We start from the raw sequence: 16,341 nt of genomic DNA on the forward strand, positions 1-16,341 counted from the left end.
CTGAGTCACACACCTCAACCTGACAAGCCACAGGCTGAGATTCAGTAGAAGTAAATCACCTAGAAACAAATAAATAAAAATAATTCAAGTCCATACCTGAACCACAGGGTGGCCACCAGTTGGTGCTTTGACGGCCCCTCGGCTGCCTTCTGTCTCATAGTGGGCCCGGTGATGTGGCTTGGGCTGCACCTCGATCCGAAGCTCGTAGGAGCCTGACTGGTGGGAGAGTGGCCATTCCAGTGGAGGAAGGGATGCAGTCACTGGGATGCTGAAGGAGGAAACCCAAACAGTTGTAGGTACAATAAATCAGAATCAGCTCACCTGTACAATAAACGTAAATGGCTCATTTTCTGAAAAATGTGTCCAATGAGCATAAGGATAAAATGCTGGCTATTGGGAGGCACATGTTTCTCAGGCAGGATAGGTAGGGAGATCTTTTTCTTTGCTTTCTCATTCATCTTCTTGAAGACAATGTGACTGACATCTTCATTCATGAAGCTAATTTCACTGTGTGTTAGCTCTAGTGTGTTTTTAACTGCCAGACCTTCTTTTTCTCTGAGAATTTTGAAGAGTATCATGTCCAAGCTCTTATTTCTATGTATGATGATCTCAATTAAAAATAAACTTTAGAGAGAGGTGAGTTCCAGTCACAGTTATTATTTATCATGTCAAGTATAAAACATTCAACCACAGAGAGGTGTCTGGTGTTGGTAGGAATGAGCCAAACCACTCAGTCTCCCGAATATTAAATGAAGAGTAAATGTCAAGCTCATGACTGAAGTTACACACTCAAGTTTAAGTCCCAGCACCACCTCTAACTACCTGTATGACGGAGCAAATGCCTCTACCTCCTTTGGCCTTAATTTCCTCAACAGTGAAATGGGGATATGGAGATTATATAAAAGATCCTATCACAGTAAGTGCTCCAAAATTACTAGCTATCATTTTCCTGTATATTTCAAACAGTTATTTCCTATAGATAATCTGAGTTAGTTACAATATTAGATATGCATGCCTTTACATCTGAGGCTGTAATTTCTTTGAGGACATGCCATTAAGTTTCATTTTATATTAGAATCTCAACCCTATTCAGCATACACAGCAGGCACTTGATATGTGATTAAAATTATGACATTTAAGAGCTGAATGATGTCTTGACAATTTATCTAGACTATTCATTCCTTCAGAGCTTCAGAGAACCTCACTACATTTTTCCAAGATCACAGAGCAAGATACAGTCGGGAGCTCCAACTCCCAGTCCAGGGCTCCTTCCACATCTCTATACTGCCTCTTTATCTTACTAATTTATTTAAAATCAGTCCAAGAAATTACCTCATTTATGGGATGACTCTAGAACAATGCATGACATTTGATAGGTTTTCAGGGAATATTCAGTGGGTGGATGCACAAATGGATGGATGAGTGAATGAGCAATTTTATTTCAAAGATTCTCTGTATATTCACTGTAGCTTTGAAGTTGCAAATGCATGGATTTGTGTCACTATGTCCTGATTTTTCACATATGGCAGAAATCATCAATCCAATCAGACTATTTTTTCCCACTAAGCCCAGAGCAGTAGACGCTGACATTATCCACTTGACTTAGTTAAGTGCTTGCAATGAGGCTAATTCCATCCCTTCTCTGTCATGGTAATATCAAGAGGAGAACCGAAGGGGATGGTAACCCATAAACTCTAGCAGTGCTAGAGTCCTACTTGAACTTTCAATCCAATTAAAATCGCATCTTTACTCCACAAGCAAATCTCCATTCTTTCCTTTCCACCACGCTGCCCGCTGAAGCCCCTTGCGCCCTGAAGACTTGGGCAAGACTTTAATTCTACCTTAGTTATATGCCAGCATGCCTTCAAGCTCCTGCTTACAACCAAGGTGCCCCTGATGTTAAATACTCTTACTCTCATCATCAATGAAAGTTAAAAAATAATTAAGTTTGCAAAATAAGGCTCATTAAAAAAAAATCACTTCACCCCTGTGTCTCTTGAAGGATCAAAAAATTTAGTGAGTGGGAGATTCTGTGGAATACCCATAAACATCAATATCGAATTTTGTTTGTTCTGGAATAAGTCTTTGACAACTGAAATAAAATATTAAGAATCAGACCATTGAGGTCAGTCTGAAATCCTGCATTAGAATTCCAGCCTTCTAATAGATCAACTGAAGGACTTGTATCCATGCATGTAAGTACAACCAATGGACATAAAACTCTGGGGAGGGAGGGGATGTGTGGGAGGGAGGGAGGGGGGAAAAATCAATAAAATATGTAAAAATAAATAAATAAATGTTTTTTTAAAAAAAAAAGAAAGAAAAAGAAAAAGAAGTCCAGCCTTCTGCGAAGTTGTCCACACACCTGGAGGTGGATATTATAATGAGATTTCCAGAATGCCCCCATCCTCTCAACCTGATAGAAAATTCTCACAAATATCTCATTGGCTGGCACAGACTGACACTTGGTAGGGAACAAAGGATTCTACCACCTCTCAGGTCAAGCCACAGAATGGAGAGGGAAGGATTTCACAAAATAAACAATAAAGTCTCACATAAATGTACTACAACCATATTTCCTGTGATGTTCCTCTCCACTGGCAGACATTAGGCCATGTTTTGGGGATTGATCTGTAACAGAAAGAACCAGGCATCCTGGACTCTAATTTCCAGCATGGTCGTTAACTATGTGATCACGGGCATGTCATGTCACCTCTCTGAGCCCCAGTTTCTCAACCTGTGCAGGGGTTGGTCCTGATCGCCGTGTCCTAAGGTAGCTTTGTGAAACCTGAGCCACAAAACTCAGAACTCAGCGGCCAAATGAGCTTCAAAATCACTGCGCATTCTATCCAAGCTGGGAGTGGCCCCTGCACCCAGGCACCTGTTTAACCCTGTTGAACCCAGACGTTCCTTTCCTTAAGGGACATTGGCTGACCTACGATGGCCAAAGTGTTCTCAGTGAAACTGGAAGCTTTGCACAGTCCATTTTGGTCTGGTGTGGGGTTAAGCCAACAGGCAGGGCCCTTGGCTACTTTCAACCCCACATCAATCAAAACCCTCTCTTTACCATTATCTATTTTTGTATTCAACATTTTATTTGAAGAAAAAAAAAGGGGGGGGGGGGTTGGGGTTTCCAGATGCTAAAATCAAATGACACTTTGAAAACTACTAAGATATGATAATAGCATAACTCTTCAGATTCTTTATCTAATACAACAATAGAACAATATCTGCTCCTGGCTAGTGTGCCCCATTTTCTTGGCATCAAAATAAAAATAATACCAAACCAGGTTTAGGTGAGAATTTTATGTAGTAATACATAGAGGTACATAGAATTATGCCTGGTACAAGAGTCCTTAAATATTGGGGATTATTATTGTCACCACCAGGACTCTGAAGCTATTGGGAGCTCAGTCTCCTAGCACAAAGCTTGTCTTTTCCTCTAGAAGACAAAGATTACCCAACGACAATCACGCTGCAGGGTTTCTGAGCTCTTACTTTGTGCAGATTCCATTCCAAGAGCTTGATAAATATCATCTCACCTAATCTTTAAACTAAAACACCCTGAGGTAATTACTATTATCATCCTCACCTCACAGGAAGAACCACGGCCCAGAAAGATGCCCAGTGAGAATGAAGGTCCTGATTGATTAGTGATGTCTGCCCTGGGCATGACATGAAAAAATGCTCAGTGAGAAACATGGTCCTGCAGGACTGGTGATGTCTGATGGCTCTGTAGGTTGGCAGTACCAGAGACACCCAGGATCACACAGCCAGTCAATGGCAGAGCCAAGGCTCAAATCCAGTCCTAAGAGAGTCCAAAGCTTACAGGCTGCTATCTACAACTCCAATTTGTCAAGATTTTTAAACTCCTAAGGATTAAGGCTCTCTTATTTTTTAGGGCTTCCCTACACTGACTGCAGTCCTGTGGTACATAGCAGATGCCAAATAAGACATCTTATAATAAGATTAGTGGCCTGGTGCATGAAATTCATGCATGATGGTGGGAAGGTTCCTTTAGCCCAGCCTGCACCCTCTCCAATTGGGGACTGCTGGCTCCTAACCACTCACTTGCCTGCCTGCCTGCCTGCCTGATTGCCCCTAACCCCTCTGTCTGATTGCCTGATCACCCCTAACCTCTCTGCCTGCTTGCCTGATTGCCCCTAACTGATCTTGTCCCCAACTGCCCTCCCCTGCCGGCTTGGTTGCCCCAACTGCCCTCCTTTGCTAACTTGATCTCTTTCCAACTGCCCTCCCCTGCTGAACTGACATCATCCCCAACCGCCCTCCTGGAAGCCTGGTTGCCCCCAACTGCCCTCCCCTGCTGGCCTGATCTCTCCCCCAATGGCCCTCCCCTGCAAGCCTGATCTTGCTCCCAACTCTCTCCTCTGTTAGCCTGATCTTCTCTAATTGCCTCTGCCTGCCTGATCATCCCTAACTTCCCTCCCGTGCTGGCCTGACCTCGCCCCAACTGCCCTTCCCTACAGGCCTAATCTCGCCCCCAACTGCCCTTCTCTGCCAGCCAATTTGGTTCTGATTGGTTGGTTTCTATGTCAGTCAGCTTCAAAAGCTCCACCTCCTAGGCAGCCATTGGCTCCTCACAGTTGACCCAGATTTGGTTCTAATTGGCCGGTTTCTATGCCAATCAGTATCTCTGGGCCTATCAATGGTCCCTGATTAGAAAGGCAGGGCTGATCAGCAGCCCTGGTAGAGGCCTGGAGAGAAATGGAGGCGCGGCTGCTGGCCCGCCCTGGAGAGAGAGAGAGGCAAGTGCTGATCAACAGCTACCACACAGGCTACAAATCAGACTCTGCTTCTCTCTTCAGGCCTCTCTCCAGGTCTGATTCGCAGCCTCCTCAGCAGTCAGTCAGTGCCCGGTCACTGTGCCTGCAACCACAGCAGTCAGTGCTGCATTGCCACAGCAACCCAGTGCTGACTGCAGGACTGACTTCCGGTTGATCAAGCCTCCAGTTGTGATGGACCCAGAGTTTTTATATATTAGGATAGAGTCTGACCAGCTTTGAACCCCACGCTCACAGCCAGAAAGCCATCTCTTCACACTAAACCATGGAACCACTCACTGTCACAGCCCGACTCACCTGCAGATGGGAATGGCAGGCACCAGCGGCTTGGGCCACGTCGGGGGCATCAGCAAGATGGACTCGGGAGCCGAGTTCCTCCTCTCGTCCTGCTCGCAGGGCCCCAGGAACTCCATGGCCGGGTAGATGTGGCGGGGCAGGCCGGCCTTGGGCTGGGCAGCAGTCACCGGGGACGGGTCGGGGCTGGTCTTCCACATCTTGGGGGGGATCCCACAAGGCGAGTCCGGGGCGAGGCTGTTCAGAGCATCCATGAGGATGGCAGAGCCAGCCGTCGGGGGGTACCCGGCGGGGGCGCCGTCGTCCTGGGGCTGCGGTGAGGGGCTGCGGGAGTGCTGGGGTGAGGCTCCGGGCAGCGGGGCGACCAGGGCCCCGGCACACGAGTGCCTCCGCTTGGCACCAGGCGACGAGGAGCGGGAGGCCGGACGGGGCACGGGCGAGTGGCGGCCCAGGCAGCTGTCCTCAGCGAAGCTGGTTCGAGGTGACATTATTGGCGAGGTTCTGGGGGAATAATGAGCAGGGATGTTTTGAAACTGGGGACACAGGTCGTCGGGCCCGCCGCCGTTATTGGGCGAGACGCAGGGCGAGGTGTAGGGGGAGAAGGTTTCGGAAATGAAGCTGGCAGAGGAGCCGCTGCTCGCGGGGCTCAAGCAAAGCGGCTGCTCGCGGTAGCCCTCGAAGCCGGGCACGGGCAGGGTGAACCGTGGGCTGGCGGCCGCCCCCGCCAGGGCCACCTGCTCCCCCAGGAGGCCGGCGTCTCTCATGCGGAGGCCCCCCCCTGCCTGCATCAGTTCGTGGGACGGAGTGATCTCGATCCGAGGGCTCAGGCCCGAGGCCCCCGCTGGCTTGGCCGGGCTCAGAAAGTTCTGGGGCCCTACCCTATCCGGCTCTCCGAATCGGCCGGGGGACTCGCCAGAGAGACTGGCGAGGGGGTTGTATGGCTTGAGGCCATAGTCCAGGACATCGTCATGGTATGCAAGTCCGGAGTGTGGGCTGGCGACCTTATGTGCATTCGGCTCTTCTGGAAAGAGAAGGGGGGGGAGGGGAGGTCTCTTTAAGCCTCTGGAACAGAACTCCCAGCGCAGATTAGTCACAGGCTGGGCGTGTCTCCTGCTGCTTGTTTTCGGTTTAAAACCCCACCACGCAGAACCCCAGGCTGGACCCCACTTCCCTCAGCAGCCGGCTCCCTGAGGCCAAGGCCACACAGCAGGAAGGTTTGAGGGCGAGCATGACGCCGGGAAGTGTCAGCTGGAGGCCTGGCTGGCCACCTGGCTGATGACTCCCAAGCCCTTATCTCAATGGGGCCATTAGAAGAAATGCATTTTATTCCACAACCTAGCGTGCGCCACCATATTCACTCCCAAGGGAAACAAAGGCTTCTCGGAAACAATACTTACCCTCGTCACACACACACACACACACACACACACACACACCGTTACTTTCCTTATAGGCTGGTCACAGCCCATTCAACAGGTTTCCTGTCCCACCAGTGGGCTGTGACCCCCAATTTGGAAAACTCGGACCTAGGCCCACCTCGTCGCTCTACGTGTCTGACACAGATTCGGGGGGATGCAAAGGGAGGGTACCCAGGCCTGGAGTGCATGGAGCTCTGGGGTCAAACCTCAAATATCCACGCTCGAGTATCAGAAGTAGCTTCATTCTGAGCCAGAACTCCTGGCTCCTGGCTTATTTTGTTCAGGCGAGAGCCATTTTACAGATAAGGAAACGGAGGCCCTGGGAGGGGAAGAGATTCACCCTAAACCACAGAATTAGCAGGTTTGGAAATCCCCCAGACAAACTATTGTATTTGGCCCCCAAAATGCAAGGCTCTGGCTATAGAGTCTTCCAAACTGTCAGGCCAGTGGCTGGAGAACACCCTAATTTTTCTTTCATAGTAGCCCTCCAGCGCCAGCTTCTGCCGCCACCTCACAAGGCCCCACAGCTAAAGACTGGAATTAGCAAGGGATCCAGCTATCCCTTCCTGCCGCCCCTTACCGAGCCCTCCTCCAATCTGCCCAGCTCAACACAGGCCCCTCCGTTCAGCCTTCCATCCAAGCCATCAGCAAATCCTGACTGCTACCAGATTCATGTGTCACCCCTTCTCCACTACAACCACCCCGGTCCAAGCTGCTGTCCTCTCCCATGTGGGCCTCTTCCCCAGCCTCCCCATCTCCAGCCTCACTCTGTATGGTCCGTTCCCCATGCAGCCATCCTTGGAAACACCCCTTCCTGAAATCCACTTTAAAGGCCTTCCCTGACACTATAGATGCTATCTACACTTCTTAACACACTTGTCCCTGGCCCTGGCTTGTCTTGCCCCTCCCACCTGTCCCTTCTCCTCCCCAGCCTGACTCAGCAACAGCCCAGAGACCCCTGGCTTTTCTGCCATCGGAGTCTGCCTCTGAGTTCCTGAGTGTGTTTCCTTCTCTGCCTGGGAACTCTCCCCGAAAGGCCTTCAGCTGGCCACTTCCCTGATTCTGTCACGTGCCTGCTCAGTCAATACCCCCTTGGGTTGGCCCCTCAGAAAGATCATCTCTATCCTTACCCCAGTGTCCTTCTCCACCCCTTTTCCCTGGCATCTTTTTCCATTGGCACCAGTGACCGGCTCACATGACATCAGATATTTATCTGTTTAGGGAATTCCATCCCACTAGATCAGGGGCAGGCAAACTACAGCCCCCCTGGGCCAAATCCGGCCCACAGACTGTTTATCAATAAAGTTTTATTGGAACACAGCCACTCCTCATTTTGTATATGGTCTACGGCTTGCTTTTGCACTGTAACGGCAGCATTGGTAGTCGAGGCGGAGGCCATATGGCCCACAAAGCCTAAAGTACCCGATGTCTGCACTCAGGTCTATCCTCCACTGAGGCTGGAACCATGTCAATTAGCATTCAGCACTGTTTGCCAAGAATCTAGCACAGGCGCCTAGAGACTGTCCATACACTTTGGTGGAGTGACTGAGCAAACAAGTAAGTGAAAAATATATGTCCCAGGGCCTGCCAGGCAGAAATGGGACCTCTTCCTAAAGTGGTGCAGCTGCACGAATGATCCTCAACCTACGTGGTTCCCCTTTGGGCCATCCTGGAGACGCTGTCTGGCTTAGCAGAGCTGATCTTATAGGTCCAGACAGTGCCCCCAGCCCAAGTGAGAGCTCAGAAATGGGTTCCCACAGCTCTTAGGAAGGGGCGGGGAACCTTGTTTCTGTCAAGGGCCATTTGGATTTAAAAAAACAAAAAACAAAAAAAAACATTTTTATTGATTTCAGAGAGGAAGGAAGAGGGAGAGAGAGAGAGAAATATCAACGATGAGAGAGAATCATCGATCGGCTGCCTCCTACACTCCCTCTACTGGGAATGGAGCCTGCAACCCAGGCATGTGCCCTTGACCCGAGATAGTTGAACCTGGGACCCTTCAGTCTGCAGGCCAACGCTCTATCCACTGAGCCAAACCAGCTAGGGCCATTTGGATATTTATAACAACATTCTTGGGCCATACAAAATTATCAACTTAATAATTGGCCTGCTCTATTTGGCCAAACATTTAATTAACTTACCCCTAATGCTCTGTCTGGGCCAGACCAAATGATTTCATGGTCCTTATATGGCCTGTGGGCTGGACACTCCCCTCCCATCTTAGGGGAAAGTTAAATAACCTCAGCAAGGCCAGCCTGGCCTTAACCTCTTTCCCTGGACTCCAGCCAAACTGGCTATCTTTCTGTTCATAGAAAGCATCGCACTCCTTTCTGCCTCAGGACCTTTGCGCTGGCTGTTCCCACCCGTACCCAGACAGGCCCCTTCTCCACATAACTAAAGCCACTCATTCCCTCCAGGTAAAGCATCATGTGCTTGAGAGGATTTCCCAGCCTCCTTGACTATATCAGACCCCATTCATACTTCCCTGCTCTGTCCCATCCACTATCACCATGCATTACAGTTAAGTAATTCTGGGGTTAGTCATATTGCCAGGCCCTCCCCCAACCTCCAGGCCCACCCCCACCCACCAGTCAATTCCGTGGACTCTCCCCCACCCCCCACCCCCCACTGTATTCCTAGCATGTGGACAGGACCTGCCACAAAGCAAGCCCTCAAAAAACAACAACAACAACAACAACAACAAAACAAAACAAAAAAAAAAACACCCTATTTGTTGGTTGGGTGAACAAATAAATAAAAGTGAATTCAGGAAAGTCTATGTGAAATGTTTAAACTACTATTCCAAGATGCTAATATCTATACCAAATGATAGAAAGTTGTAACCTCAAAGAAGGTGATTCAAAAAGGGATGAAGCCGGCCGGGTAGAGCACCATTCCTACACCGAAAGGCTGTGGATTCATTCCCGGTCAGGACACACCCTAGGCTGCAGGCTCAATCCCAGTCAGGGTGCAACCAGCGTTTCTCACATTGATGTTTTTCTTTCTTTCTTTCTCTCTCTCTCTCTCTCTCTCTCTCTCTCTCTCTCTCTCCCTCCCTCCCTCCCTCCCTCCCTCCCTCCCTCTCTCTCTCTCTCTCTCCTTTTCTCCCTCTAAACATATCCTCAGGTGAGGATTAAAAAACAAAGAAAGAAGATTAAAAAGGGTTTAAAAAGTCCTTTCTGAATGAAAACGGAGATATGGTGTTAAAATAGAAAAGCAAACTGCGTCCAGTATGCACGCACACAAATTGCTGCTGGAAGTGACAGGAAACAGTGACTTCCTCTGGCGAGGGGAACTAAGCAGTGGGCTAGCAGAAAGAGGCCTGATTTCTGTATTACCCTGAGAAAAGAAACAGAGTTCCTCAAAGAGACGTGTTTTTATTTTACTTTAAAGGTGGTCATGGCATAACATATAACAATGACACCCTGGTTTAGGAAGCAGGAAATGGAGAGCTAGTCCCTCTCTGCCACTAAGGAGCAGTGTGACCTCGGAGAAGTCCCCCACCCACCACCGGTACATCTCCACTCTCATCGGTAACAGGGACCAGTGTCCTTGGTTGCTTCTGGCTGTGGTTGTTCTAGCTAGAATCTGCAGGGTCTAGAGTGCTTGCAAAGCTGCAGATCAATATAAATCTGAATATGTCCATGCACGTGCACACACACATACACACACACACTCTCCTTCCTGGCAGGTAGCAGAGCATAGACTTTTAATCTACAAAGCGATTAACCTCAAATCCATAACAACATTCTGATAATTCGCCACCCTGAGAAGCAGCAAAACAAAACACAAAAGGTCTCTTAGCAAAAATTCCGGCCTTATCAGAAAAACTGCTTTCCATCTTATCAGATAAACACCCCGACAGGGCGATGTGAAAAGTCACAGCACTCGGCCGTGCGGACCCTGGCAGCTGCTTACAACGGAAAGGCTGCTTTGCTAAGCAAAAGCCTTGAAAACATGTACGTTGGTTTTCATTCATCCGAGCAGCAGTTTCTTTTTCTTTTCTTTTTCTGCCCCCAGATTTTGAAAGTTGAACAGCAAGCAGGAAAAGGAAGGTAGTTTATAATCATGAGATCCTCAGTCCTCTGAATATCAGACAAGTGGCTCATCACTAAAACATGGCAGGAGCTAGGATCCTTCGCTGCTGCTCCTTCAACTGCCAGCCTCACACACCGCCCTCTGTAAGTCACCGTGATCCCCACATGCTCTGGGCAAAGCCAGTTTCATCTCAGAACCACCAGATTTTCTCAGACACGTTGCCAAAAATCTCGCTTTTCGGACACTTGCATAATCTCTGCTGTAGCAATAATGCACCACCGGTAAATATTATGTATAATACTTAATATTTCTATTTAAATCCACTCACATACGACTTTCTTTTCTTTTTTTGTTTTAAGGGGAAACTTTACACCACTACCACAAATGGAAAATCAGTGTCAACTCCATAAATAGAAGGGAGGGTAAAGGAACAATAAAAACAAAAGTTACTAAATTCAAGCAAGACACCTCGGCCGGCCAAAGGCTCGGAGCCTGAGGCCCCTCTTTCTCTCCCTCCTATGCTCTTTCTGTATGCAGGTATAACTTACATTCACAGATTTGGGGGTGCAGAGTTTGATGGGTTTTGCCAAATGTTAGGCACCCTCGTAACCACCCCCTCAGTCAAGATGTAGGACATCTCTGAACCCAGAGAGCCTGCCATTTTTAAAGCTAGAGGGGGGAGGGAATGGCGAATGTCCGAAAGGAAGGCATTAAAGACACAGTAGCATCTAACTGAGACTCCATTCCTTGTGACTAGTTCAGAGAGAAGGAGATGGTTCTCATCATATGCAAGGTCCTCAACAGTGGACCATGGGCACCCATCTCACCTGCGGGGCGGTCCTGGCCTGCACTGGAGGCATCAGTACTCAAAGAGGAACAATAAAGTGTAAACAGTGATGAGGGGTTGAAAGGGTGCTGCTCTCAATCCTCTGAGCCTTCATGCCTTTGCATATGCTGTTCCCCTTGCCCTGAATTTCCTCCCATGCCTCCTCTCCTCACTTAGCCTAGCAAGCCACTCTTTGTCCATCAGGATTCCACTGGGCCGCGTCCTCCTGAAGGCGCTCACATATTTTCTGGGCTGAATCAGTCAGCAGTTCTTCCGTGTTCCTAGAACCTGGAAAGTCATCTACATTCTAGTCAAGTCTATCGATTATAGATGCACTGTCTGTCTCCTCACTAGACTGAGCTCTTGGAAGGCAGATAGGGGTTAACAATAACAACAACAATAATAAAATAGCAAAAGCGGCTAACATCTGGAGAGCTTAAGTACTAATAGGTGCTTTCGTTAGCCCATTGCAGGTGGTGAATTATTTAATCTTCCAACAACCCAGAAGGCAGGCACCATTTACTGCCCTTTCACATATGGACACAGAGAGGTGAGTTACGTTGTCTGGAGTCTCACAGCTTGAACGGAGGCAGACCTGAGGCACCCTCACCCAGTAGCCAGGAATTCTCAATTTGAGAACCTGGGACCGGGCAGATCTTAACTGTGGGGACTAGAGGGTGCTTAGAAGCATCCCTGCCTCTACCCCCTAGAAGCCAGGAGCCTCTCTGCCCCTCCGGCCGTTGTGACAACCAACAAATGTCTCCAGGCATCGCCCAGTGTCTCCTGCGAGGCAGAACGGCCCCCCGTTGAGAAGCACAGCTCTGTGCTCACCGCCTGACACCTCATCACGGCCGGCCTGCCGCAGAGGCCCGCGCTGCTGCTGGAGGCACTGCCGGTGAGTCACACCTCAGACCTGCCAGGATTCAGAACTGGGACATGTGCTCGCTGTCAGCCTGGCAGGTAGCTCGCTCCTGCAGCAGACGTCTGAAGTCCTAACGGCCATCACCCTTCCTTTCCCCACGGTCCCGGCTGCTCCCCAACATCGGGGCCCGGGAAGGTCTGGGGAGACAGGATGGCTGGGGAGGCCACTCCAGCCCCATCTCAGCAAGGAGTCTGCGCTGAGGTCCCGGTGTCAGTCACACTGTCAGGGGACTCGAGCCCGCTGTCCCATCCCCCGGCTCTGTGGCCTGGGGGACCGCTGAGTCCTTGTGTGTACCAGGTGATGAGGTCGGTGACAATCCCAACCTCGTGGCTCACCTGATCCACAGAAAGCCCGAAACGCAGGGGCTGCGCACTCACTTATGGAGCCCATCTGCATGTTAACGTGGAAAGAATGACCGTGTCGGTGAACATTCTGCCCTTTCTCTGCTCTCATTGCTTTGTTTTACGTACAACAGCACCCAACGCCTTCGAAAACATTTTTTTTAAAGACATTTTTATAAAAATCAAATGGAATCATTAGCACTTTGGGGATTCTTTTCGCAGGGATTCTGGGAGCCCTCAGAAAACAGGCGGAGTGGGTACGGCGCACCTCCCACATCGCCTCCGTCCCATGCCCTGGACTCCTTTCCCCGGACTGCCAGGGAGTGGACCCACCAAATCTTACTAACGTGCGAATGACTCAGTGAGCTGCTCCCATAACAAACATGGGAATAGCTAAACACAGACCTACCACTTGCTCCATTAACCACTGCAAGTATTTAGGATATATTAATATATGTTTGTCTCACAAGAACCCTATGAAGCAGGTGGTACAGTTTCCTCATTTTACAAACGGGGGAAATGAGGCTCAGAGAGGGTGAGTCACTTGCCCAGGGCCACACAGTTTCGGACTCCGTCTCAGGCAGCTGGGTCCTCTTCCCCCCGCCACCGCTACACTACCTACCCTGCTTCTCTCGAAAGGGGCTACTTCCTGGGTGGTGACCCCCTCACCCCAACACAGGGCACTGAGGTGCCCCGGAATAGTCACTGCTCCGGGGGCCCCACCAGGAGGAAGTTGCCCCGACGGCGAATGACACTGATCCCTGTCTTCTGGAATAACCACCGTCCCTCCGCGGCCAGGGACTGAGTCAAAGACTATTTTAAACACCACGCTCAGGCCGCCCGGTGGGCCTGCCAGCGCCGGCCCTGCAGGAGGCTCCTGCGGCCTGTTGCTCACTCTCAGGGACACACGGCCAAGTCTGAGCCACCAGTCAGTGCCAACGGACCCGCGGACAGATCGCTGCTGAAAAAAGGAACCCAAGAGAAGAACGTCTTCTCCAGGAAGCCTGGCGGGTGGAATTTTCAGGAAGCAGAACAGAGTGACCAAAATAGAAACCCATCAGAGGGACCGCAGGAGGCGGCTGTCTCTGTCCTTTGGGGGTGGGGGGCCACGTAAGCCCGTGCTCCCAGGCTTGAAGGGTGCCAAGGAGAAACCCCAGGCAGGGGCTGGAGGCCAGACACCCTGGGACCCGCAGCAGCGACCCCGAGCTGCGTCCATCCTCCCTGGAGGTGGGGGAGCCACCCCTTGATGAGCTCACACCCCGAGGTGGTGCGAGTCCCAGGCAGCAGGTTTGAGACATCACAGTCTGTTGCCATGGCAGCACCTGGGATGCCCGAACCTGGAGGTGCAGCTGGAGGGAAGGGGAGAAGATGGCAGGGAGGGATCCTGCCTCCCGCCACCCCCAAAGCTCTCCTAACTCCCTGCACCGTCAGGGCTGCAAGGAGTGGTCCGAGGGAGCAAGAAGGTGGATGGGTTTTTCATCTGGCATCTGCAGCACCTATTGGCAAGGCCTTCTTGGAAACGCTGCAGGACGCCATCGAGTAATAAATCCAACGCTCAGCAAGCTCCTCCCCGTGCTCAGACACAGGACGGTGGTTGGATGCATCGTGTGTATTAATAACGATGGATCATGTGCATTAATAGCGACAGGGAAGCGGGCTGTCACTCCATCGTTTGGAGACGACACATGCAGACACAGGGCAGGAAAGGACAAGAAATTCCATCCAGATAAATCAGGTCCAGAAAGGGGAGGGAGGAAGCTTACACCAAATGCTCTGCTGTTTGCTGACCTTGCCCCACGTAAGACAGCTGTCTGTCTCCACCAGAGAGAGCAGGAGGCGGCCTTGGTCCTGCTTCCCAGGCAGCCTGCCACCGGGACACAGGACCTACCTGGGCCAATTTGCAAGCAATGAGCCTTGCAGACTGGCTGCTGGCATGGCTGTCTGCAAAAGCACATGTACCCACCCCTCGGCACGCACTCCTGGTGCAGGGGTTCGAGACATGGGTTGCATCTGCAACCTGTGGGCCTCAGGGTCAATGTCAGGATGGGGGCAGCGGGCGCCAGTCTCAAACTGGGGTGGAAAGAACCACCTCTTGCTGATTTAAAGTCCTTCAACGGGGCCCTGCCGCCTCCAAGAAGTTCAGAGACCTTCCTATTTCTACTCGTCCGCACGGCTGAGGGCCCCTGTGTCTCGGGCCTGCATGGGCACCACTCCCCTCTGCCACGCACCGTCAGCCTGGGTGCAGGCACTGTCAGCTCCTGTTACAAATGGGGAAATGGAGACTCGGGGTGCAGCGGGGCACCCAAACCATCAGTGGCAGAGCTGGGATTCACACCGAGACATCACTTCAATGCATCAAGGGGCACAAACATAAAGGCACAAATCGTGTCTTTTTACATGTGTGTGCACGCGGTGTCCCCCATGCATGGTATGCAATATTTCCACCCTGTCTGCCGGGGGCTCCCCTGTGACCCACCCAGCCAGTAAGCCTCCCCCGGGCAGGCTTGACTTGTCTCACCATGGACTGGGGTTTGACTGCCCTTGATGGTCACAGAAACAAAAGTCAAACAAGACGTGTACATGTTACGTCTCTCGCTGAGCACCGCGTCTGAGACTCATCCCTGTCGTGTGAAGCCGCGGTTTCTAACACTGGGTGCCATTCCATCACATGGGTGCCCAGTGATCTATTCATCCAAGGAGCCAGGCCCTGGAGACCGAATGGGGACTCCGAGAGGTCCCTTTCCAGCAGAAGACAGTCCCTCCACACTGGCCAGGCCCTGCATGACAGCAGGACGCGGGCGGCTTCCGCACCGAAAGGAGAAGGAAAGATCTGGTCAGGAAAACTGACCAGAAATAGACTAGACAATCCTCCTCAGAAACGGGCTGCCATGCTCAGCCCCCGGCTCCCTCAAAGGCCTGCACGAGAGCACGCCGGTGGGGGGACAGCCACCTCCCCCCCTCTTTGCATCCTCAGTAAAGACCCCTCCCCTTTCCACCAGCCCCTCAAAGGGCTTCATCCTTACAGAGTCCCACAGCCCCTGGCACAGCCTGGAGCGCCGATTTCCACCTTCCTTTCAGCCGATCTGAACCCCAAATGGAAACTGCCCCTGGAAGACAGAGGGGCCCCTGCAACCCTTGGCCCGGGGCAGAGCTTTAAAATGAATACCTTATTGACTGACAGGTTCTTTATTTACACTTTTCCCCGGGAGCTTTGATTTCGGTGCCACATTCCCGGGAGCTGCCACGTTCGTTCGCGGGAGCTGGCACGCTTCATCAGTGGGCCCTGCCAACCCTGGTCATTAATGGCATTCCTCCTTCTCCATGGCAACGGGGTGATGTCACCCGGGGCGGGGTTTAGACCTGCAGTCCTCCTTCTCGGGATCACACAGGTACACGGCCCCTTCCTGGAATCTTTACAGTCACTCCTTTGCGCCCTCGTTTGGCGTTCCCCCTTCAGCAGGCATGCCCAAGCAGGTTTGCTTTAATAAGGACCCTTACAAATCCCGGGCTTTGCAAGGACTTTGTCCCCTTCAGAGAGCTCACCCAGGCGTGGCCCCATTAAAATCACACGTGAAGGGCTGGCTTTTAGAACGGCGTCTGGGGACTCAAACAGGCCCCGCTGAGGAAAAGCTTCCCCCAAACCTCAGATTAGGACGCACGTAGGGCCCCAAATGCTAATTCGGGAAAAGCAATTTCTCTG

General features: G+C 51.1%; 1 protein-coding gene across 7 annotated transcripts in view; it reads right to left on the reverse strand.

Moving 5' to 3' along the window:
* Window positions 1-16,341, reverse strand: part of NFATC2 (nuclear factor of activated T cells 2) — a 152,049-nt gene that overhangs the window by 113,714 nt on the left and 21,994 nt on the right. For 5 of the 7 annotated variants that reach the window (XM_036418799.2, XM_036418800.2, XM_036418798.2 and 2 more), the window contains exons 2-3: window positions 5,100-6,117; window positions 97-268 (exon numbers count right to left, since the gene is read on the reverse strand). In XM_036418799.2, coding sequence (XP_036274692.1) covers window positions 97-268; window positions 5,100-6,117 — 1,190 coding nt within the window. The remainder of the gene's footprint in view (window positions 1-96; window positions 269-5,099; window positions 6,118-16,341) is intronic. The other 2 variants (XM_036418801.2, XM_036418802.2) reach the window with 1 other exon arrangement.

Source organism: Pipistrellus kuhlii, unplaced genomic scaffold, assembly GCF_014108245.1.
Source record: "Pipistrellus kuhlii isolate mPipKuh1 unplaced genomic scaffold, mPipKuh1.p scaffold_m20_p_6, whole genome shotgun sequence".
NCBI lineage: Eukaryota > Metazoa > Chordata > Mammalia > Chiroptera > Vespertilionidae > Pipistrellus > Pipistrellus kuhlii.